This window comes from Ostrea edulis, chromosome 6 (assembly GCF_947568905.1).
Source record: "Ostrea edulis chromosome 6, xbOstEdul1.1, whole genome shotgun sequence".
NCBI lineage: Eukaryota > Metazoa > Mollusca > Bivalvia > Ostreida > Ostreidae > Ostrea > Ostrea edulis.
In genome coordinates, this window is record NC_079169.1 from 57,972,662 (window position 1) to 57,999,487 (window position 26,826).

At 34.4% G+C, this 26,826-nt stretch overlaps 1 protein-coding gene across 2 annotated transcripts; it reads left to right on the top strand.

Annotated features, from left to right (window-relative positions):
- The first annotated feature begins 6,839 nt into the window (after positions 1-6,839).
- On the top strand, positions 6,840-26,767 carry LOC125646279 (centriolar satellite-associated tubulin polyglutamylase complex regulator 1-like). Of its 2 annotated transcripts, XM_048872502.2 has the most exons (10): positions 6,840-7,227; positions 9,206-9,308; positions 9,907-10,037; positions 12,004-12,088; positions 12,248-12,333; positions 14,779-14,971; positions 15,897-16,006; positions 18,719-18,773; positions 19,391-19,420; positions 25,674-26,767. In XM_048872502.2, exons 1-10 carry the CDS (start codon positions 7,182-7,184, stop codon positions 25,933-25,935), a joined length of 1,101 nt encoding a protein of 366 aa, XP_048728459.1. In that variant the 5' UTR covers positions 6,840-7,181; the 3' UTR covers positions 25,936-26,767. The 2 variants fall into 2 exon arrangements, with proteins under 2 accessions (XP_048728459.1, XP_048728460.1); XM_048872503.2 differs by lacking the exon at positions 19,391-19,420 and having other exon boundaries at positions 6,856-7,227.
- The last annotated feature ends 59 nt before the right edge of the window (positions 26,768-26,826 follow it).

The following is a 26,826-nucleotide window of genomic DNA, read 5'->3' on the forward strand; positions in this document are numbered from 1 at the left end:
TTTCAAGTCTTTGTAATTTTTTAATTTTAACAGGCAGACAGCATATTGTCTATGGAATTTCTAGATTAAATTTCAAGTCTCTCACTCTGTGATGGCTGAAGTTGCTCCTTTTCTAATTTCATGGATAGAAGAAGAGTAAAATTTTATTTATGTACTTCATAAATGGCTCCACTATCCTCTGACAAAGGCATTTTTATGATTACATGCATGAAAATGTAAGAATAAGAGGTACATTAACCATTAGAGCCCTTCTTGATTTGTGTTGGCAATGGCTGATGGATTGGAAAAGGCTCTTGTACATATATTTTGTAATAAAAAGAAAGTGATATATGACTATTGGGATGTACCTCTTGGAGGTAGAACACTTTATATGGAAATGTGAAGAACCAGTGACCTCATTTATGTTGTGGTCAACTTTATTGATATGTGCAGATTGCATACAAATGTACTTTCAAAACTTCCCATAAGAATTGGGCGTGATGATTACTCCATTAAATAATGTATATCCATGTCGAAGGTGCAGGCACATGAAGTATGGAGATTTACACTTGCAACCCCCCCCCCCCAATCTCGTGAGGGTATGAACTGTGACGCTTCACACAGCCAGTATAGGGCAGAGCATGCTGATGCAAAGCGTTACATTTCATACTGATATGCATTTGAAAATGAAAGGGGTATAGCGCTTTTGCTGACGAAACGGTCAACTCGGAAATCTGAAAAATTTCTAATAATAGATCGGCGTGTTATTTTTAAATGTAAGACCAACGTTTTTAATGTTTTGTTAACCAAGATAAATAACTGCCGCAGTTTCGTATTATTGACATTTATATAAGTCGTTCTTTAATCAGTAAACCCTGTTCGTATGTGGAATGACGAACATTTCCATAGGTGCATCCATATCACACAACCCTTTTACATATGCATTACTTCACCTTTATAATAGATTTCATCAGTTTAGATAAATGAAAGGTGAAGTTAACAAACCGTAGTCTTATAGGCAATACAAAATAGAGAGTTGGGCAAATTTAACACGGACCCCTGGACACACCAGAGGTGGGATTAGTTGCCTATGTAATATCGGCTGAGACTGATTCGGTTTGGCTGGATATTTGGAACGACGCCTTCAGTCCAGCCGAGATTAGTACCTAGGAGGAGTAAGCATCCCCTGCCGACCGGTCACACCCGCCGTGAGCCCTATATCTTGATCAGGTAATGAGTTACCCGTTGTCAAAATCAGTGTGCCAAAAACGGTCTAACAATCGGTATGAAACACGTCAGACAGAGTTGACCCTTTTAGATCTGATTGATGGTCCTTTATTTTGTCATATCAATGGCTCCCCATTGTCAGCATATTAGTTCTCGGGGTGTATTGCACAAATCATTAAGATTTTTATGGCATTGAAACAAAACACTCGTTTAGAATAGGGACTGCTACTCGCATGTATTTGTCAGGCATACCTCAACAAGAAATTCAGAGAAGGGGTAGATGGCTCTCCAATGCATATAAATTTACCTCGGACCTAAGCTGGCTACATTCTAGATGCAAATAATGATACCGCGATAGTGAGATTTGACGCACGGGCACTGGAAGTTAATGTAAATATATAGTATGTGCATGTATAAAAAAGGAAGGGTAGGACACTCTTTTTGAGGCAAATTCGGGTTTGGGTTATTGTGGGCGTTTTTCAAACGGCCTGACGCGATGAATCGTTCACATACACCTTACTTTCAATATATATACGGTTTCTTTCCGTTCCAATGCCGTTCATTCGAAGAAAAAGATGTTTTTACACCTCCAAGTGCCTAAGAAGTTCGCTAGACTGTCTTACTTCCGGTTTAATCGCACTGAATCGAAAGGTAAGTTCTGATAGGTCAATAATAAATTTGAAGTCTGAATTGACACACGTTATCTAATCCATAAATACATATGTAGAGAAAATAATTCTCAGGATTATTACTTCATGATGGTGTTAGAGACTAGTGGTTAAGTACATGAGCCATGTTTGTTTTTATAGTTCAAATATTCTTATTATTTCACAACCAATAAGAATATGACATAAACTTATAAATGTTTATCACATTGACCAATCAGAACTTACCTTTCGATTCAGTGCGATTAAACCGGAAGTAAGACAGTCCAGCGAAATTCTTAGGCACTTGGAGGTGTAAAAACATCTTTTTCTTCGAATGAACGGCATTGGAACGGACAGAAACCGTACATATATTGAACGTAAGGTATATGTGAACGATTCATCGCGTCAGGCCGTTTGAAAAAAGCCCACAATAACCCAAACCCGAATTTGCCTCAAAAAGAGTGTCCTACCCTTCCTTTTTTATACATGCACATACTATATATTTACATTAAAGCTGACATGAATTAATAAATATAGTATAATTCTATATGTCCGCCATATTTCTCTGCTAATCCGCCATATTAGTTGGAATTTCTATTGTTATATATATCAGGGTTCGCATGGTATATAAGGGGACGAGCTTTGCTACGCCTCACTTTACATCAGTGTCTTCGATTTACCTGTGCGGGTAGTTTCGACAGGTAACACGTACATCTCCGATACTAATTTATAGGACATCAAGAAGAAATGAAATCACGTTTTGAAACACCATGCAGTGCTCAAAATTATAATAAACATATTGTACAGTAGTAAATCATTCTAAATATATATATTTGGATAAATATATATAGAATGCCTTTTCTTTACGTGAACGTGCGTACATTTGCAGTAAATATGTCAAAACTATACAAATATGCGGTCAAATATTTCATCTTTTATCTATTGATAAAATGGAATAAGCAAAGATTATACGATCTATACCAATTACAATTACTTCAAGTAAAACGCAAAGACATAAATACCACTATACTTATGAAAATGGCATGTATGCTCGCTATGAAAATGCATCGAATGCGGACGACTATTTACCTGGGCCTACTCGTAATATCTGTAAAGGACCGCAGATGTACGTGTACACTTGTCGAAAATACTCTAAGTAGTAGTAAAACTCCATTTATTTGCATAATCCATGAAACAAAACGATAAACTCCATTTGCATTCCAACAGTAAACAACATTGTCCATTGTACAGACTGCGACACACTTAGCCCGTGCCGATCAGCTATCTTCAATCAGGGGAAGTATCAGAGTATAATATTTACCCTGTATTGTGCATGAATCCTTATACCATATGATTTACTGGTCAGAGTATTGCCGATTTATAAATCAGGAAATCATTTAGGAACATAAATTTACATATACAACACTGTACGAGTGTATGGGATGAGAGAGAGAGAGAACAACGAGAGAGAGAGAGAGAACAACGAGAGAGAGAGAGAGAACCGATGATCTTGTAACAATCGTGCTCTTATTAAGACAAATGATATTGCTAATTCAATAAAAAGAGAACAGTACTATAGCTAGTAACTCAATATTGCTCTCATTAATTGATAATACAGATTTATTTGATTCATTTAAAGCACGCAATAATTAAAAATTAAACATTTTTAAATAATGTTATTTTCAATTACTTCATTTTATGCTAATTTGGCGCTCAATAGATCTTATATATCTACGCCATTTTGCGTTATTACATTCTGCGTCGAACTCGACGCAAATTGTACTAACGCAAAATGTAATAATCGAGTTTATCATATTATGCGTCGTTATCAAACATCAAGGGGAGAGTACAAGAGTGTCTGTCACCCACCTTTAATAACAATATCCATTTTTTGTTAGTTTGTAATGCAAATAAAAGATACATTGAGTGACAACCCCTCCCCCACTTACCCCAGCTTGAAAGTTCTGATATAATAGTAAAAGACACACACCACCACCAATTAAGAAAATGAAGATATGAGGCACTCTTAGTAGAGGACTAACCACCCATCCGACCCCCAACGATTGAAGAAAATGAAGTGTAGGGGGAAATTATTGAGGTAGCCAAAGTAAAAGACTCTTTAACCCTTCACCCCCACATTAGGACTTTGAACATCGGACAAAACATCTTGGTTTGTTTGGGTGTTTTGTTTTATTTTATTGCTGTTTTCGTTCATCTTTTTTAATAATTATTTTGAATGGCAAGAGATTTTGAAGAATCCAATTTTCCATTTTTTCCCCTGTTCTACCCCCCCCCCCCCCCCCCCCCCATGAAAAATGACGATACATGTCTGGTTATTACATGAACATTTTGCTTTGAAACACATGCATGTATACTAATTGTATGGTGCATGTAGAATTGCACCCTTTACCAAGTTTTCCTTCATTTACACAGTGTAAGGAATGGTAAACCAAAATCACAAAACAAAATGCAATAAAGACCAAGATATTTTCAAGCGTAGGAACTTCATTCATGAATACATGTATTCAGAAAAATCGCATGCATGCATTGCAGGACTATAGCATTTGTGTGTTTTAACGTTTCTGTAACATGCCATAATGATTACTTTGAGGCTTGAGTGTAATTTATTCATAAATATTTTCATTTCGTAGATCTGGCGCAATGGCCATACCGCTGTACGTAGAAATTTCAAATTCAAATGTATTCGATAAGATGTTAGTATGCATAAATCAGTAAAATTCGTGTTGAGGTTTTATTTGATATGATACAATGTCAATATACTGTAATGCATTAGTAGGATATGCAAAAGGCAAGAGTATAAACATTTTCTTTTTTCATTATCAGTATCAATATCTATATGATCACGAAAAAAAAAAAAACCATTATGATAATTTATATCCGGATTTATTTATACCGATTTAGATATCAATAAAAACAAAGCTGCATAGTTTGGGAGAGGGATTTCTAATGAGTCTGATGAAATTAAAAGAAGGAATCCAACATTTGCATTCAAACTAGATGTACTTCAAAATGAATTCATTTCTGCTCTGACTGAAAGCATGATTCTAAATTCGGGAACGAATCTTGCATACAAAATAATTAACAGGGGAACACATAAATTCGAGCTCCTTTGGAATTTAATGAAATGTAGATATGCACCTTTCTTTCAACACGAATTGATATGTTGTTCCAGGTACGAAAACAAGGGGTTGGGGTGGGCAGGAAGGCTGGTCTGCTTTTCCCACTTTTTTTGACAATTTACTTTTTTCCCATTATTCTAACATACAAAGTCCGTATTTTCTACACGCACAGTTCAAACTAATATTCTTTTTTTAAAATTTGTAATGAATTCAATTATAAGCATCAACTCCTGTAAGTTTCCAATATATTGTCAATCACAAATTTTTAGATAGCTGGAAATTTTTAATGCTTGTAAGCTTACATTTATATAAGTGATCAATTTTCTTTCCTTCTGTGAAATGATATATTATAAATCGAAGTAGTACGGTCTCTCTCTCTCTCTCTCTCTCTCTCTCTCTCTCTCTCTCTCTCTGAATATGGACATACAGAGACCGTAAATAATTATGTGGTTCCAAAAGAGACAACAAAACAATATTTTCGTTTATAAATTTCCTTTCATATGTGTCTTTGTGTAATGAACTGTTTATTATGGATTGCAAATGTAATACACGCATTTGCACACATATGTATATTTTCGATCATTATTCCCTTATTTGTATATCCAAGTTTGTATATGATCATCGAGAAATTTTGAATTGTGCACGCAATATATCCAACCAAATATTAGATTCCCCATTTCTATAAACTGCAAAACCTCGACCAGACAAGCATTCAATGCAGGAAAAATTTTCGACTCTGACATCTCCCCTGATTGAAGACACCCTGTTTGGCACGGGTGAAGTGTGTCGCAGTCTGTATAATGGAATGACAACGTGTTGTAAAGTTCTAACGAGATACAAATGGAGTTTATCATTTTGTTTCGTGGATTTATCAGAATAAAGAGAATCTAATATTTTCGGTAAGTGCACATCTCCGATACCTGTTGAATAGACGCCCGTATTTGATACTTTTTTTGGCGATTATACCTTGTGCATTGCATATTATGCATATAACATGCACCTTTATTTTGCAAGAAGTGATATAAATAATTTATTTTATGCTCTTTGCCTATTCCATTCTATCAGTATGTAATTGGCAAATGATTTACCCGCATTTATTTTATTAGAAAATGCAAATACTTGCATGCATTTGCAAGTATGCAAGAAAAGTTTTTTGTTTTTTTGTATTTTTGTCTAACTTATCTAAACTTCCAGAATGTTGCATTAGTATACAATCAATATTTTGTAAATTTGAGCAAAGCATAATGTTTTAATCTGTTATTTTATTTGTTTCTCATTCCCTATATATTACTATCGGAGATGTGCACTGGTCGAGTCCACCTACAAAAATCACTCAGGTGTGACAATCACATTTGGGGTATATACGGGTAGAGTAAATTAGGCTACCTGAGAGAAATATGGCGGATAAGATGAGAAAGGTGTACGTATTTATTAATTCATGTCAGCTTTAACTTCCAGTGCCCGTGATTTGACGCATAAGTTGCCAACCAAATAAATAAGACTGAAATATAATACTAAACGTTTTTCAAATGGCATGTTGTGTATTGTTCATAAATCTTGCAGATTCAATGTGGATTGTGAGATCATCACTTATTAAAAGAACAGAACAATGAAAGGTTGTATTGGCAAACTAGATCGTTATAACGACCATAGAATTTACGAAATATTCTTCGAACGGTCTAACTTTTATAATATTTGAACCCGATGCAATTTTTAAAATTATCATTAGAATATTGTTGTCTTTAAAGGTATCATTTTTAAAATTGATATTTTCTCTTATCTGAAAAGTATGAATCAGTCATTGTGTTTTTTCTTATTAGTTTACCAATCAATGTAATTAAAATATTTTCCCTTGGCTATATGTCAGATTGTCAATTTTCTCGTAAATTAGGCACCGCAGAAACCAAGGGCGCTTTTGCATGTCCAAGTTGTGACAGGGCAATAATTACAATAATGCATTAAAAGCAGAGATTTGGATGCCAGCTAATTTATTCCTGTGAAAAATATGTAACAATTTCAATAGAATGTTATTGTGGACGACACTTTAATTGATTTGAAATGTGGTAAAACTCGAGATATCATGAAGGAGGCCTGTACTTCGCAATATCTCTCAGAGTTTCGTGTTCGATAATTTGATTTTTGCGATGTGTTGATATGACTTTAAGAAATTGATTCAAGAAATTTCAAAATGGCATTAGACGATCGTTTTTCGATGACAACTGAAAGGTATTTAGGTGAGTGAACTTCCATTTGGAATATTATGTATACCATATTACAGTATTGTATGATTATACTGTACCATAAATAAATTAGATTGGGTCTAGAACAATAATGACTTACAGTATATAACCAAATCTTATCCAGAAAAGATTTTGGCGCTAGATTGATGGTGTTGATACAAGTTTTGTGTTTCTGTGTACTCGCTAAATTCAGGGGAAACACCTTTACATAGTCAGACAGGAATAAATTGACACAATATTCAAGTCAACTATATTTTCCATAGCAAAGTTTTTAAGAATACATGTGCATTTGATTGGTGATATGTACAGCAAATCAAACTGTTTAGGATATATTGAATGCTGATTCAAAAATTGTAAACATGGTTTTAGTGATGCTTTTTTCCGTCAACACAATCTAGCTGCAAATCTGTAGATCTCTGTGAAAATATAATTTTCTAGAGAGCTACAGATCTGCAGCTAACACGATCAAGATGGTAGTTTGGATTTTTTTTATCGCAGAAACTTTACTCACAGCTCCTTTCTAATTCCCAATGTACATCAGCTAAATATCCTTTGGAGTCAGAATCCAATTTGTAATTTCATTTTTTTTTAAAATAATTTCAAAATTTGGTTATAATGACCAGACAAACACACTAAATACCACATCTAGACAACATATAACACATTCTCAATACCAAGTATGTGGTATTTAGAACATTGATATAGACTCTAAACTACATCTACTTCATTTTATGTTCAATACTTGTGTGTGGTATATCTGTGAATATATATCGTTTAGATTTTTTAAGCAATAAACTCATTGTAAAATATTACTAAAGAAAAATTCATACTACTCTTACACTTATCATGCTTATTTCATGCATACACTCCTCTACATATCTATATAACTGTTCAGATTAGTCAATATGTGTATATAGTCTAAATTTAGCTGATGTGACAAACAACCCTGTTTGTGTCATTTTGATAATATAAAGTATACTAAATTTTATGAATCGTTAGATGAAAAACACACTAATAGAAATTAGGTATTTTATTATTCCTAGCTGGTAAGGATGCTCAACCACATTTACATTTCTTAATTTTGCTCTTGCTAGACATTTTTGTTTCTAAGGTTGCATATATCGGTTTTAAGAACTAATTACTTTCCAACATTATACCAAGTTCACAGTCTACTGAACATGTTTCCTCTTGCGATGCTATTTTATTATGTTACTGACAGTAATAATCATATTCTGGTAAAAAAGTCATGAAGAGGTTCAGAAATCAGGAACACTCGCACATATTTATTTTTGTAAAAAAAAATTTAATATGGAAAAATACATGTTTATAAAATAGAAAGAAAATTAAGAAAAACTCTTATGTAGATTCTCAATAAGTGATAATGACCTAAGAATTGAAAGAGAAAGATATGACTTGGTAAAAGACAATACTGGTCAGAAAATTTCTCTAGTATAAAGAAACAAAAGAACTTGTAAATTATGTAACTTTAGATATTGTAGAAAAGAAGAAATACATTTCCTTACTGATTGCCCAATCTATATTGAAGAGAGAAATATGTTTTTTCATTATATATATATCCAAGTTCAACAAGAACTTTATCTTTTTAACAAATACAGAGAAATATATTTGGTCGATGATAAATGAAGACATACCATTAATTATGAAAGTGAGTGAATATATTGTTAAAACTTTAAGAAAAAGAGGTGATGTCATAAAACTGCAAAAATGCATCTAGTTTATTATTCATATTTTGGTATAACACTGATATTGTCCATATACTTTGGTTTACATCATATTTGTAAATCATGTGTACTGGGTACTTGTTTCCCCATATGCTACATCTACATGTAATGTGTAGTGAATGTTGTAATTCTTTTCTGAATTTTCTTTATACACTGTCTTTGCTGTAATGCCTTCTGGGCCCAACATTGGAATAAATTTATGTAATTTGAGAGTGTAATTCTTTTTGTAGGGAAGCATCATGTCTTGGTGTATATGGAGGACGCTGTTGCTCAGTTGTTAGAACACAGAGAGGAGAACTCCAAAATTAACCCCATCAAGTTTCTCTGTGAATAGTACGTATTTCATTCCCTTAACAGTGAGGCAGCGACTCATAAACCATGGATCCATTTCTGTTTTAATTCAGAAGTTTTCCGTAATGCTGTTCATAATGTACTAAGGCCTCTTTTTTTGTGGTACAAACAAGAATTTATTTCATTCTGTGCAGATGTGTATACATCTTCCCAAGTCGAGGGTTTCTGATCCGCTCTGAGCGGAGCGGATCAGAAACCCTTGACTTGGGAAGATGATGTGTATACTGATTTATGAAAGATTCATTACTGTACATATTACTGTATTTAGATCCTATGATTTGGAAGGAAAGTTAATTTTCATGAGAATACCACGTTCCATTTATTTATGAATTTTTATTTATGTGAACTTTAGCATGTTTAGTCTTAGTACAGAAAGCTCAATTTCTTATTTTGTTGACATTTTTGTATTAATTTTTATTTGTTTTTGGTCACAGTTTCACCTGCAAAATGAATTGAATTTACAAACATGCAAAATAAAGTCACTGTTACAAAATAAAGTCACTGCTACATATTTTGATATTTTGGTTCTTGATCAGTATGCTTATGTTTAATATTTTAAAAATTGAACATGATTTTATAGTTTCAATAGTGTGAGAGATGGGAACCACACAATGTTCCGAGAATTTAGCTACATCCATGCTACACCACACAATAGAGCTTCATTTGTACGACTCTTCTGGAAGTGTTACAGACAAATTGGAAAGAAGGGAGGTAATATCATTTAATCTGATTAAAGTCAGTTTTCGATCTGATATTTGTATTTTTGTCGCACCCCCCCCCCCCAAAAACAAAAAACAAAAGTAAGGTGTGGATTGAGGAACTGATTCTAATCAGATTGTATCATCATTATATAAAATATCTTATTAATTAAAAAAAAATCCTAGTCTGGAAAATGGCTGATATGTGTACATATATTAGATTGATTTTTAGGTCACTTGAGTAAACTCAGGTGACCTATTGCAATTGGTTGTCGTCTGTCATGCGTTAACAATCGAACATTTTTAACTTCTTTTTGATAACTAACGGTCCAATTCTTTTAAAATTTGGTATTAAGCATTTTTGGGACAAGGGGGACATAAATTGTAAATTTCAGGTCTCCAGCACCCCTGGGGCTTAGGGGCAGGGCATTTTTAGGGCAAAAATTGCCCAATTTTCAAAAATCATCTTCTCAAGAACTGCACATGTGTAAAAAAAAAAACAAAAAAAACTAAATGCATGGTGATGGAGAGCAGGAAGGCCTCTACCAAAATTGTAAATTTCATGATCCCCGGGGTAGGGGTTCTGACCCCAGGGTGGGGCCAAACTTGTTATATAGTATTTATGTGTAAAGCACTTAAATAACATCTTCTTTAGTGCTATTGATACTAAATTGAAACTAAATGGATAGAGCAGGTAGTCTTACCAAAATTGTAAATTTGATGATCCCCAGAGTAAGGGTTCTGACCCCAGGGTGGGGCCAAACTTAGTATATATTATTTATGTGTAAGTTTGCTGATACTGTATAAAATCTAAATGCATACTTAGGAATAGCAGAAAAGGATGTACAAAAAATGGTGAATTTCAATCAAATCCCAGGGTTATGACTTTAGGATGAGTCCAAATTAGTCATATATTTTGATGTTTTAATGTTAATACACCTATTATTTAAAGCCTTTCATCAGTGTATGCACTTTTGAAGGCAGTGAAGTTTTAAGAACACATCTTGTTTTATACTGTTGCTGAACATTAGAATTTAGCTTAAATATTCAGAACTGGAAATGTTTTCTAGATTTCTTAGCCCATGGAAGTAGTGATACTTTTTACTACTACTCAGGTGACCGAGAAGGCCTGTGGGCCTCTTGTTAAGTCTCCCAAAGAGAGGTGGAGAAACTTGATATGGGGGTAGCTGCATGGGCATCAACCATTGGTTTCCACTTGATAAACTTGAGCAATCTTATCTAAATCATTTGAAATTTGGAAATGTTGTTGATAGGGACCACTTTACACAGACCATGTTCAAAATTGCCAGCTTTCATTCATGTTGTTCCCAGTTAATGTCCCATGACAACGTGGAAAATAAATTGCCAGCTTAATTTATTTCATTCATGTTCTCAGTTAATGTCCAGTGACAATGTGGAAAATGAATTGCCAAATTTTATACAGTGTTTGGATGATAACTCGAGTAACTTGGTAAATGTTGTGTTGGAATCCTTTGAAAGTTGGAAAGGTTGTTAGGAACCAACATATCTTGAATTTGTGCACTTTGATAATACAACAAATGGCCTAACATAAGGTTTCAATCTTATAACGGAACAAGACTTAGTCTAATCATGAAAATTTTTAGATTGAGTTCTGACTAAATCCACTGTTACGTCTCTTGATAATTGAATGCAGAAATTCTGGATAATAACTTGAGTTTAACCGTGACCACTAAACAAAAGTCCATGTTGAATTTTACCATTTTCACCATGGAAGGTGGAGCGCCTTGATAATGGGGAGTCATTTAGGAGAATTTCACCTTTGATGCTCCCAGGATTTTTTTATCCCCTTGCGCAATGAGTTGTGAAGGGGATATAGTATCGTTAATGTGCAAGTGTGCGTTTGTGTGTGTGTGCCTTTGAGTTTAAGCTTGTGGGGAAGATTCAAGCTCTGCTTAGCGGTGCTCTTGTATAACATGTATCTGTTCACACTGTTACAGATTTACTGAGTATTCAGGAGTATCACTCTTTGCTGTCTCTCCTGTGTTCAGACTTCCCATTTGAACCGGTCCAGAAAACTGCAAAGTAGGTTGAACAATAATCTTCCTGTAATTTCTTTAAAGAAAAGATTTTGTTTTATGATTTTTGGACAGTGTTCATTTTTCTGCAAATTCATTATATTTGATTCGTATTGATTTCTGCAATAATTATATCCACTCTTTCCATCTTTTTATAATATTTCAGGATAATTCTTCTAGATGATGCCCTAGATTGCTTGATATCTTTTTCTGACTTCATTTATGCATTCCAAGTGCAGTTTTATTTTGAAGGTAAGAAGCATGCAGTCACTCGTAATTCAGCGATAACACAATTTTTATACTTCTGTCATAGACAGGTTATATTATGGTATGGTGCACTTTGTGGGTCAGATAAAAATAAAACTTACAAGGCTAGGATCATCAAATTTGGTACGCATGTTACCAGTGATGAGAGGAAGATGCCTGGTCAAAGGTTTAAGAGTCAAACTTGATAGGTAATTTAATTACAAAACAAGATCAAAACAGTCCTAACAAACGCGAGACAGATATTCAACCAACAAAGACAGTCCTAACAAACGCGAGACAGATATTCAACCAACAAAGACATTCCTAACAAACGCGAGACAGATATTCAACCAACAAAGACAGTCCTAACAAACGCGAGACAGATATTCAACCAACAAAGACAGTCCTAACAAACGCGAGACAGATATTCAACCAACAAAGACATTCCTAACAAACGCGAGACAGATATTCAACCAACAAAGACAGTCTTTCAAACGCGAGACAGATATTCAACCAACAAAGACAGTTTGTATTACAGTATGGTGCAGCGTGTCTCTGTGTCTGTCTGTTCATCCATCAGCACCTTGTGGGAAGGATAGAATAGTATTACTAAGGCTAGGATAATCAAATCTGGCACACTTGTTCCTATTATTTCTTACAGTCAAGGTCATCCTTTCATGGGTAGTCATGAAGGAAGGAAAAACAGTACTTACTATTAAGGCTAGGATCATCAAACTAGGTGTACATGCCAAGTATATTTTGGAAAATAATGATTTTGCTTTTGAAGTTATACTTTATAAGAGTAAAATCTTTCTTCAATTTGATATTTCACAAAGCTATTGTAGAACTGATATTCTAATGATGCTTTCTTTTATTAGAGGAAGTGTCAAAAGAACATCTTTTCTCTAATTACCACTGATATTGAATGGATGTATTTTGCAGCATGAGTGTCACACTTTGTTATATATAGCATTGATCTCTAAATCTGTATTATTTCCCCATCATTCAAGACTTACCATTGTATATTTGGTTATCAGTTTCTTCTTATCAATCATTCCTACTATGGATCTCCATTAAGAGAGTTTTTTAATGCCTTGTTATTGTCCATTTTCTGTCTTCAGTCCATCTCTTTTGTATAACCATAAGAGATGGCTTAATCAGATTTTGAATGCAGATATATCTTAGGAAAAGCATGTCAACTATGCCCCTTTTTAGCTCACCTGAGCCGAAGGCTCAAGGTAGATTTTCTGATAAAAATTTGTCCGTTGTCTGGCATTGGTGTCGTCGGCGTAAACTTTTCACATTTTCATCTTCTTCTCCAGAACCACTTGACCAATTTCAACCAATCTTGGCAAAAAGCATCCTTGGGGGAAGGGCTTTCAAGTTTGTTCAAATGAAGGGCCATGCCCCCTTCAAAGATGCAAAAATAGGGTGGAGTCATTTAAAAGTCTTCAAGAACCATTGCGCTAAAGAAGATTACATTTACATGAAAGATTCCTGACATAATGCAAATTCAAGTTTGTAAAAATCATGGCCCCTGGGGGTAGGATGGGGCCACAATAGGGGATCAAAGTTTTACATGCAAATATATAGGGAAAATCTTTAAAAATCTTCTTCTCAAGAACCACTTGACTAGAAAAGTACAAATTTACATGAAAGCTTCCTTACATAGTGCAGATTGATGTTTGTTAAAATCATAGCCCCCGGGGGTAGGATGGGGCCACAATAGGGATCAAAGTTTTAAATACTAATATATAGGAAAAAATCTTTAAAAATCTTCTTCTCAAGAACCATTGGGCCAAAGAAGTTCACAAATGCATAACAGGTTCCTGACATAGTGCAGATTCAAGTTTGTAAAAATTATGGTTCCTGGGGGTAGGTTGGGGCCACAATTGGGACCAAAGTTTTACATGTGTTTATATATGGAAAATCTTTAGATATGGGCCAAGGTGAGTCAGGTGAGCGATGTGGCCCATGGGCCTCTTGTTTACCGTTTATATTCCATATGACCTTGACCTCACATCTTGATTTTGCTTAGATCTTGTTTCTGACTAATCTATTGAGGATGTCCTCATCAAACTTCATGTATATCTTGTTTTGAGAATGACAACTATTCCCAATTTTTTTTGTTACCTTGATGTTTCATATGACCCTGACCTCAAATTGTCCATATTAACATATAGCTCATTTCTGAAGAACCTATTGATAATCCCTGTCAAACTTAATACACAAATGCGTCTTGGTGAGAGCATGATGATAGTGCAAATTGATTTTATATTTAGCTTCCTATCCTTCCTTAGACCTCAGATTTCCAAAGTTTGTATTCTGTTTGTCTCTGAATAACCACAGAATGACATTCATGGCCTAATGACGTATTTCCAACTTTTTTGTTTTATCGCTCCATGTCAAAAATAAATGTTTTGGATTTATTTTTGTAATTTTTCTTTTTAGAGTTTATTGAAAAAAGTCATGAGGTGTACCTCTCACTGCACCAGACCCAGAGGAGTCCGAGAGACCCCGTGGTGGTCCCCTCAGGTAGTGATGACACAAAAGTCCACCAGAACAGTCACCACCCAGGGGATGGTGTGGACGCCACGCAGTATTTCCGTGCAATTTACCCTCTCTGTGATAGGTCTAACTTTAGGTATCATTACTTTTCCTGAAATAATTAAATGTCAGTATAGGTACTTTGTATAAGCAGTACTTTGATGATCTATATGTTAAATCATCATTCAGATATTCATTTAATTTTGTAATTTTTAGTTCACCTGAGCTGAAATCTGAAGTGAGCTTTCTGTATGAAATTTGTTGTGTCTGTATATTTTTCACATTTTTAATTTCTTCTTAAGAACCACTAGACTAATTTCTACCAAACTTTTCATAAAGCATCCTTGGTGAAGGGGAATCAATCCGTTCACCTGAAGGGTCAAACTCCCTACCAAGGGAAGATAATTAAGAAAAAGTGAAAATAGGGTAATATGTTTAAAAGAACCACTGAACTAGAAGAGCCAAAACTGGTATGAAAGATTCCTTATATAATGAAGATTTAAGTTTGTTAAAACCGTGATTCCAGGGCCAGAGCAGGGCAGCTATAAGGGTTCAAAGTTTTACATAGGGATGTATAGGAAAATTCTTCTGAAGAACTACAAGGGTACAATGTCAAATTAATGTGAAAGCATCAATAGTTAGTATAGATTCAAGTTTGTTTACACCATGACCCCTGGACCCAGGGATCATTCACAATAGGGGTTTTACCGAGGAATGTATAGGAAATAGAAAAACTCTTGGAAAATCTTCTTCTTAAGAACCACAATGGTATGGTTTCTCAAATTAATTTGCAGGAATCCTCATGTAGGATGGATTCAGGTTAAGTGTGGCTACAGTGGAGAGGCCATAACTGTACATGGGTAAATGTTGTTACACACAGAAATGCTTTAATAGGTCAAGGATTTGAGCCTTTGACATCATGTCTTTCAAGCATTCTTCACATATACATGATTATACCAATTTAATAATTGATTGAATTAGAATGTCTTGTAGTTGACTATTATTATGATTTTGTTTTGCAGGACACCACCTGTGAATGTACTAAAAGAAATCTTATTCAATGTCCCCCGGGTGTCATTTTATGGCTTTCTGATGTCAATTGCTAAAAGTGAGAAGATCAATGAACACATAGGTACAAACTATTTTGTTTAATTGTCTTGTGTTGTTAAAAGCAGAAGGGACTATATCTTTCTCATCTGTCTGTCTGTCTGTTAGTCTGTCCCACTTTGCTTTCAGCACTTTTCATATTGATATGACACTTGCTGTATATTATGATTGATTGATTGTATCTTGTTTAACGCCCCTCTCGAGAATTATTCACTCATATGAAGATGTCACCAATACCGGTGAAGGCCTACAAATTTAGGCCTATGCTCGGCGCTTATGACCATTGAGCAGTGAGGGTTCTTTAGCGTGCCACACCTACTGTGACACGGGACATCTGATTTTAAGGTCATTTTCGAGGACCTGTGACATTCACACCTGATGCCAAGCGTTTGGCGATGGAACTGTCATTACCTGTTTTAACGACTTAGGTCTGCAGCGGCCGGGATTTGAACCCCGACCTTTCACATGCTGGGTGAACGCTAGACCACCGCGGCAGTGCTGTATATTATGTTGATGAACAACAGCATATACATATTGTAAGTTTGACATTCATCTTGGTAAACCCAGTTTTAGAGTGCCACCCTGTTTACTCTTTCTATTCTATATACATTCTCTCATACAAATACACCTTACAGATTGAGACCAGAAAAATAGTGTGGATGACTACTGTTGTTACATTATTAGTTTTCCTCTTAGTGTCTTAGATGCTTAGTGGATTGTATACTTTTTACTTCTAACTTTTTTTTCTCCACTTTTCAAATCCTGCAAAAATGCACAATTTTGGTCTTTTGGAATTTTTTTTACTCATTGGGCTGAAACTATTCACATTTTCAACTTCTTCTCAAGAACCATTGGGCTGATTTCAACCAAATTTGGCACAAAGCATGCTTGGGTGAAGGAGGTACAAGATAGTTAAAATGTTAAGAACACAACTTTAGAAACAAATGAAATATGTCTTTCACTAATGTCTACTTGAAGGATAAATCTGTGGCATGAATATAAATTGTGTCCAAGCCTACACTTGATTATTTATAGGAAGAGAAATGGCTAAAGTGCTTAAAAAGGAGTCATTATACATCAAATTACCAAAAATGGTGGGAAAACATCATCTTGATTGAGTTATGATTCCAAATTCTGGTTATTTTGATCAAATAAAGAATAGCAACGGAATTCTATCAGGAAAACAAAATGAGCACAGCTGTCAAATTTGATTGGTAAATAGAACCCACATCATAATAGTTCTTTGACCTTCATTATGATTGAATACAGCTTTACATGAGTTATGACCCTTTCTGTAAGATTTGTTTTTGATGAGAGCTGGTAGGGTACATCTATTGTTTATTTAACAATGCTGTAAGTATACTTATAAATTTTATTATTAATTGCTAAGTGCAGGAGCCCTGTTATAGTCATGCTATCTGTCAGATAGTGTTTATCTTGGACAGGATATTTTGAGAAGTTTTTTCAACTTATAGATTTATATGCATAATTTTATGATGCTCAGTAGAAAATTACACATATTAATAGATTTTTAGGTCACAAGTTGAAGGTCACATTAATGTGGCTGTTTTATGGTGTGTAATTATTGTGTCGATTTTCTAGTGTAAAAAAAGAGTGTGAATAAAGGGACAAAGTTTGTTTTTATACGCCCGTCTTAAGACGGGACGTATTATGGTATGGCGTTCATGTCCGTCCGTCTGTTAGCTTTTTCGTGTCCGACCCGTAACTTAAATACTACAAGGCCTAGAATCATCAAACTTTGTCTGTAGATACATCTTGGGTAGAAGGTGTGTCGCACATTAAAACCAGGTCACTGTGACTTTTCATTAAGAAGATATGGCCATATCCGTCCGTCTGTTAGCTTTTTCGTGTCCGACCCGTAACTTAAATACTACAAGGCCTAGAATCATCAAACTTTGTCTGTAGATACATCTTGGGTAGAAGGTGTGTCGCACATTAAAACCAGGTCACTGTGACTTTTCATTAAGAAGATATAGCCATATATGACAAAAACTTGTCCGGCTCATAACTTGAAAACTATTAGACCTAGAATCACCAAAATTGGTCAACTAATGCATCTTAGGTAGAAGGTGTGTCACATCCTACTTTAAGGTCACTGTGACATTTAATTAAGGTGATATAAAAAAAAAATGTTTTAATGGGTACAATCTATACTGTTAACAATATGTGACGGGCGTATCATGTGCCGTGGCGGTGCACTTTATTACATTAATCATTGATTAAAACAGGTAAAAATTAATGGCTTTTTGCTACCAATGTGTAAATAAGAATATGTACCGTCCAACTTTACAGAAAAGTGACCGAGGAAGGTTCTTTTCTATGTAAGTTTGACAGACTGAATATTTTTCTTCAAGTCTAAGGGAAAATGGACATGCTTTCTTTTCTTTATACTGACTTTTTTTCTGATGGAGGATGGCCGTCTGTTATATCTTGTATGTCGATTACCATCTGTTATGTCTTGTAGGTCGATTACCGTCTGTTATGTCTTGCAGGTCGATTACCGTCTGTTATGTCTTGTAGGTCGATTACCGTCTGTTATGTCTTGTAGGTCGATTACCATCTGTTATATCTTGTAGGTCGATTACCGTCTGTTATGTCTTGCAGGTCGATTACCGTCTGTTATGTCTTGTAGGTCGATTACCGTCTGTTATGTCTTGTAGGTCGATTACCGTCTGTTATGTCTTGTAGGTCGATTACCATCTGTTATATCTTGTAGGTCGATTACCGTCTAAGGCCGAATTACTGGAGGGAGCTGATGCGGACCTGACTGTGTAAGCTTTCTCTTATCTTCACTAACCTCTAACTTCTGCACAGAACAAAATTCTCTCAATAATTGGACTGGTAGAGACACTGTGTGTATCTTATCGAGGGGTTATTGTATCTGAGTGTACAAGGGTCTAACACTAACTGTCGAACAATTGAACATTTAGATAGCATGTCACAGTGTTTGCCTTAAATGTGTGAATTTGAAGTGTTTATTTAGAACAAGGCCCTTGTATTGGGTTGCAAAGTACTGTTTAATAACTATAGTTTGATAATTGTGTGAAAAAATTATTTGCAAATAGATCTAATTGTACATATTACGGTGTAGTAAAGATTCTCCAAATAATCTTCATCTAATGTTATTTATCAGAAAATGGATTGTCTTCAAAAGTGAACCTTTTAAACAGTTAAAAAGTCCTACTGCCTGTGAAAAATGTATACACTGCATGCTTGCCTGGGTTGTGTTTTGCCCATTTTACAATCAGCAGTAATGCATGCCTTTAAACTGATATACTTAAGTTTAGACGTGGTGATGTAATACTGATGTGATGTTCCATTTGGATGTGTTGAATTTGGATGTATTGACAATGTATTATGTGTTGATAATTTTGCTGACTGTTTTCAGACAAGAGGCAGCCATTCAAAATCACGCCAGGTAAACCCGTGCAAACACAAGTTCCATTTGCACAAATGCAGTTTATGATTTATACTAAACACAGGAAGGAGCTGTTCCTGGAATTTTGTGTTATGTTGTCATTAACAAATATTTTTCTTTCAAAATTTGGTACAAGTTTGGAATCTGTTTTTAGAGGTGGTTCTATTTAAACAGAAAAGGACTTTGTCAAAGAGCTTCCTTAGTATTAGATGATGAATTTTTATGTAGGAATAATCCAAAGAAATATACATGACTTATACACAGCCACAGATAAAAAGAAGGAAATACATTCTGAATTTCAAAAGCTTGTCGGAAAGACTGCGTCACCATAATTAGTGCAAAATCAAACAGTAGGAGCAAATGCAAATTAACATTGTATCTATAGAATTTACAAAACATAATGATTTAACATCACTAGTGCTAGAAAATAAAGATTAGATGAAACTAACTGCATTGTAGAGTACTTATGTAAATGCTATCTTATACTTATCAGTGGCGAATCCAGAAATTTCTGATGGGGGGAGGGGTAGCAAAAGGCTGGGGACTGTCTTGAAGCCCCTAATGGGTCCAGATCAAAGCCACGGTGGGGGCCTTCTGAAGCTACTGTGTTTGGACAAAACAAGACTGATATAATGTAGTGGTTTTGGACATATTTCTATTTTTTTTTTAAAAATGGATCATATTTCTGAGAAGTGGTGGCATGAGCCTGGTGTCCGGGACTGGATTCGCTACTGCTTTTGTACATAATTGATAGCCACTCCCTGTAGATCCACCCCTTTATTGAAGTGTTTCACCATATGGAGTGAGTTCTTTAAAGCACTACGTCACCAGCTTTTTGTATTTATGTCTGCCCCCACTGTGATGTTGTATGAAATTTTCTTATAAATTCAAGGAAGTCCGGCAATGTGTTGAATTTCAGAAACCTGCAGTTCTCTAGTTCCCTAGTCATAAAAATTGGGACGTCAGACCGGAGGGGAGACAACTCCGATTTTACAACTGGGGAGCAACTGAACTGCAGCTGATGGCAAACATGCTGCACTTCCATCCTATTTTAATTGACAATTATTTTATTTAAAGAGGAATGATGTATTTTCTTTATCCTAGACGTTTTGACTGAAGTACATCCCAATATATACCAGACTGTATTAGTCACCTTACAACATAAATTTACATATTGAATTTGTATCAAGTATTGCACAGTTGATATCTTTTACCTGATGCAGTCAACGTGTAAAACTCACACGTGAGAATGACCATGTGATCTTTTTAATCAATCAGTTTTGTCCATTTTGACAGTGAGACCATTGACAACAGTAAGGGTAATTATTTTGATGAGGGTGGGGTAATTTTGGTTTTAGTTTGAGATAATCACATCAACTTCTGAAATGCACAATTCGTCTTGTGGATTAAAACAATAATTCTGAATCAAATGAAAATCTATGAGAATTGATTTTGCTATCTTGATAACATTAGTTCCCAAAATAGTGTGAGGGTCAGGAAATTGTGATCATTTCTGGCACTATATTTTAATTATTTTGAAAATAAGTTTCAGATTCCCCAAACCCAAGAGTATGTGACTAGAAAACTTTGCTTAGTGTACATGAATTGTATTATTTGTAGTTCCAATTTTGTAAAGTTGACAAGTTTATTGAATATTTAAATGTATAAAACACCAATCCAGAAAAATCACCCAATGATATATCATGTATATTTTCTTCTATTGTAAAAATTCAAATTGTTTTATCCTGTTAGTACAGTGTAGTTTCTGGTGTGAATAGCTGTTGTTCTAGCTGTGACTTTTCTTCAGCCATGTTTAGTGTTTTAAGATCAAGGCTCAAGGTACACCCTATATTTGAAAACTTAATCATGATTTGCATATTTTGATAGTCATGTGCATGTCTTTATGAATTATTCATTTTAAAATGCTTTCTGTTTTGTCCTCCTATAATGAATCCATGAAATGTTCACACGTTCATTATCAGTAGTATCTGCCTCCAGAGGACCATATTCAACTCCAATTTCATTAAAATCACATCTTTGATCTGCTCCCAAATTGACAGGTTCTTAATTTGTGTAGCAACAATTTACAACAGGAGCGGATCAAAGATCTGTATTTGATCAGATTGATTCCAGTTATATGAAGTGGATGGTGTTAGTTTGTTAATTGAGAAAGTGGAAAGTTATTGAAAACTTTAGAAAACATGAAATTTATTATTTTTCGTGTTCCAATTTCAGCTGATAATTATGTTAGGGCAGACAGGTCAAAAAAGGGAAGAAGTGGGATCATGAGCTAGAGAAAAAGGGGGAAAGGGAAGGAGAGAAAAAGGAGGGGGAAAGGAGAAAAAAGGGAGAGGGAAGGAGAGAAAAGGAGGAAAGGGAAGGAGAGAAAAAAGGAGGGAGGAAAGGAGAGAAAAGGGGGAAAGGGAAGGAGAGAAAAAAGGAGGGAGGAAAGAAGAAAAAAGGAGGGAAGAAAGGAGAGAGAAAAGGGGGAAAGGGAAGGCGAGAAAAAAGGAGGTGGAAAGGAGAGAAAAAGGGTAAAGGGAAAGAGAGAAAAAAGGAGAGAGGGAAGGATGTAAGTATGGAACACCAAATTAACATAAACTCAAATAATTGGAGATATCTATAATTATTTCAAGATATCATCAATTTATTTGATGCTGCAACAATTCAATATAAATATGAAGTCAAATAATTAATGATATCTTCAGTTCTGAATTATTGGGTATGTTAATCGAATTTGTTGATAGCATTGATTATTCTGCTGAATTGATGATATCAGCAATTGAATTGATGTACGCTACAATTCAATTGAAGCAAGCAATAATTTGATTATTGCTCACAACAATTCATGTGCACAATAACTGAATTATTGAAATATCTTCAATTCAATGTATCCACATTTTAATTAATGATCTCTTTCATTGAATTGTTGCTCTACTTAAAAGAATCGATGCATATGTTAATTGCTTTTACAAAAGCATTGTAAATAATAAAAGATATCAATTGAATTAAAGAGATCATCAAATCATTTATACTGAGTTCGAAGTTAAATTTTGTGAGCAGTAATTCCACCACATTGATGTGCACATCAATTGAATTGATGAGAGCAATAATTGATTTGATGCGCTTATGAATTCAATAAGTGCATGCAATAAATGAATTGATGATATCTTTAAATAGTTAAAGATATCTTCAGTTATTTGAGTTTATGTTGATTTGGTGCTTGATAGAGGTACCTTCCTTAGTAAGGCTGCATACTTACTCCAACAAAAATAGCTCAAATTAAAGTAGTACTACCTTATGATGATTCTTAGCATAAGTAGTGGTAACTTCAAGTGCTGTGACTTTTCAGAGTAATTAAAAATCAAATGGTGTTGCACAAGTTGCCAAATGTGTTCACTAGTTACTTTTTGTTATGATAGGAATTTATTCCCAGACAGCCCATAGAAATTAGTAAAGTCTGTAAACTTGACACACATAGTGAATATGTAACTATTTATAGAAAGTATGTAAACTTGACACACATAGTGATGTAACTATTGATAGAAAGTCTGTAAACTTGACACACATAGTGAATATGTAACTATTTATAGAAAGTATGTAAACTTGACACACATAGTGATGTAACTATTGATAGAAAGTCTGTAAACTTGACACACATAGTGAATATTAACTATTTATAGAAAGTCTGTAAACTTGACACACATGGTGAATATGTAACTATTGATAGAAAGTCTGTAAACTTGACACAAATAGTGCTGCAACTATTTATAGAAAGTCTGTAAACTTGACACAAATAGTGATGTAACTATTGATAGAAAGTCTGTAAACTTGACACAAATAGTGATGTAACTATTGATAGGAAGTAGCTGTTCTTGTTTGTTTTACAGAATTCAATGGTTGTTTACTGTAAAGTCACAAAATTTGGAGCAAAATATTCTTCAGCTGCTCAAAACTCATGCATGTCCAGGCATGAGAAATGGATTTTATTGACCATTAGGATTCTAACTTACGTAAATCTTTTAGCGTAGTCTGTTTTTGAGAATTTAGATACCGGTACTAGAAAATGATTTGTTTTTGTGAAAGGTATCTAGATCCTTCCAAGAAGAATAAACTGCAGGAACTCCTCGTTCTGAAATTAAGCAAGCTGTCCATGAATATGTTTAATTCTCTCAAAACATAATACAATAAATCAACATTTATTTGCATGCAAGAAGTTTTCATTAAAACCTTGTCATGGTGAATATTTATCGCCAAACACAACTCCTTTAATGTCTCTAGTATTTGTTGAAGATAATCTCGGTCAAAAAAATTAGTCGTCACGAACCAGTTCATCACTGCGTTAATTACGAATTATGGTCATCGCGAATAAAAGTTGGTTTACAGTAATTTGACCTCATGGATATGAGGGTTTTTACAGTACAAAGTTAAATACTAAATATATTACATATACTAGATTATGTCTATAAATATATAATTGTTGATCAACTCAAACATTTGAATTCAGAATTTGATATAGGCAGTGATCAAGAGGCACAATTGAACTTATCTGATCAGAGTTTGTATGTTGATTCTCAAGAACAGCCAGATGAAAATTTGTTATGTTGTTTATCAATAAGTCTTCAAATGTAGTAAACAGTCAAATTTGCACAAACCATAGTCTATACTGGTATTGGATTCAGGCCCAAGGTTTACAGAGTGTCAAATTAACTTTTAAAAACTCAAATATTTGAAGATATCTTTGAAGATATCATCATTTCATTTAATGCATGCAACAATTCAATTGAGATCTCTTTAAATATTCCATTCTGAATTATTGTGCGCATGAATTGAATTGTTGATAGCATTAATTATTCTGCTGAATTGATGCATACATTAATTACATTGTTCATCGCATTAATTATTCTCCTGAATTATTGAGCACTATGATTGATTGGTTGCTGTCTTCAATGAATTGGTTATACAGTGTGATCTAAATAACAGTACATGATAACGCTATATCCCAGTGGATAACCCCCCCCCCCCCCCCCCATTAAGGATTGTAAACTGCATACATAATTTTTGTATGTGTAATCAACAATTGAATTTGTAGTCTGGGGGTGCCACACATTGTTACAAGTATTGAGCTATGGAATACAGGTGTTGTCATTGGAATCCCTGTTTATTATGTACCGTACTTCCAAATCCGGGTTAGAATAGGACCTCAGTACCCCCTTGCTTGTCGTAAGAGACGACTAAATGGGGCGGTCCTTCGGATGAGACAACAAAAAACGAGGTCTCGTGTCGCAGCAGGTGTGGCACGATAAAGATCCCTCCCTGCTCAAAGGCCATAAGCGCCGAGCACAGGCCTAAATTTTGCAGCCCTTCACCGGCAGTGGTGACGTCTCCATATGAGTGAAATATTCTCGAGCGGGACGTTAAACAATATCCAATCAATCGAAATAGTCATTTTGATATTAAAACAGTTTTCACAAATCTTTGCAGTGCTGAAAAATTCCTTTTAATTTGAATTTAATTGTGCTTCAACTTTGCTTTTAATTAGATGTTGGTGGAGGGAGAATTATTCTGTAGTTCAAATTCATAGAAAATTTACATACTCTGCCATTTTATTACAGCTTTCAATTTAATTATTATCATGCAGCGAGATATTTTTTTTTCAAAATGGTAAGAAGAAATTTTATATCTTTTAATTGATGCCAGGATCAATATAAAACCTGTTCAAATCTTAATACATATGATGAATTGATCTTATTAAAATTAGATCCTATGATCCGCTCAGAGTTTGCCACACTAGTGTAGTTACGGTGTGAGGGGATCTAACACCTAATTTTAATTAGATTATATGAGATATACATGTATATTCATCTTTTAATTTGTATAATAGCTTTATTTTTCAAGCACGAAATTAACCATACCTAATTTCATCCAATCTCTAGATAGTATAGTGAAAAGTTTATTTGTTGAATGTAAAAGCTTATGATTCTGCAGTTCTAACACATGAAAAATAGAGCAGTTCTAATGCATAAAAATAATGGTGGGTTATTTTATGATTCATTCATAAATACAATACTTATTATGCCACTCAATAAATGTTTAATGAATCAAATGTTTTAATTCTCTTGTATATTGTGTATATGTACATGTCTTTACAATCATTATTGAATAAGTTGGTGTGGATGTATGAATATAGTAAGTGGAAAACCCTAGAGATGATATGTGGTTGTTCATTAGATATCCAATTCTTTTTGTTTAGCCCCACAGTAAGACTGAGCAACAGTAGTACCACATCAGTCACCAAATCCAAAGCACGGCCGATTTCTGCCACAACCCCTCAAGACGCCCCCCAGAATGTTTACTCCACCCAGAGACCCCCTTCAGCCAGTCAAAGAAAAACCCCACCGTCCCGCTCAGGGGCTGTCAACAACAGTATGAAGGTTAAGCGTGGCACAACAAAAAAAGACAGCACAGATGAAAGCAGTTCTGATGATAGTGATGACTCAACAGATACGAACTAAATATAGAACATGAGAGGCACCAAAGGGGGACTTTCTGTTACTGTGTTACTGATTCAATCTCTACATTTGAATTACATGTATGTTTAAAATTTATTCAAATCTGTATTTGTCGTTACCAATTGTGCATGTGCAATTTGTTACTTAAAAATATACTAATACATGTATATCTTACATGAGGAAAACTGCATGTAGCATATTTCCATATACATGTATATATCAAGTTAATTATACAAAGTAATACTACATGTTAACTCACAAGAATAAGATTATCATCTAATCAGTTTTTAAAATTTCACAAAGAACTATATGTTAAGGGCTCTAATTAGCCCATTAAGTTGAATGTCAGAAAGAAGTATGCTTTGTGCAAGAATCTCAATTTAACACAACTCAGTTGTATACCCAATTTGATCAGTGACCTAAATTCAGAATTATGTCATAAAAAAAGATTATGTAAATTCACAGTTGAAATTTAAAGTAGTTTTGCATCTCTTGCCTTTGTAACAAATTTATGCAGTTTTAAAGTACTCAGACTTGGACCAAATTGACTTTTCATAAGGCTACTTCTTTGTTTGCATGTAATACTGTATTCATCAATGATTTAATTTTGAGTTTTTCCAGCTGTAATACTTAATATACATTAATGTAGCAATTTGAGTACATTGTCGTTTGATGTTTTCATTGACGATTCATGAAAATATTTTTATCCCATTTAAAACACACCTTGCATTTTATTTTCAGGATTGTTTACTGTCCATTTTTTGTCTGTTTGTTGTTTTGCACACAGCAGTTTTTAACAAGTGATATTTTTGAAAATACATGTAGTTTTTGCCAATGCCTCGTCAGTGTGTTTTGTTAAGTGTTCCTGTAAGGTTAGCATATCAGGTATATAAA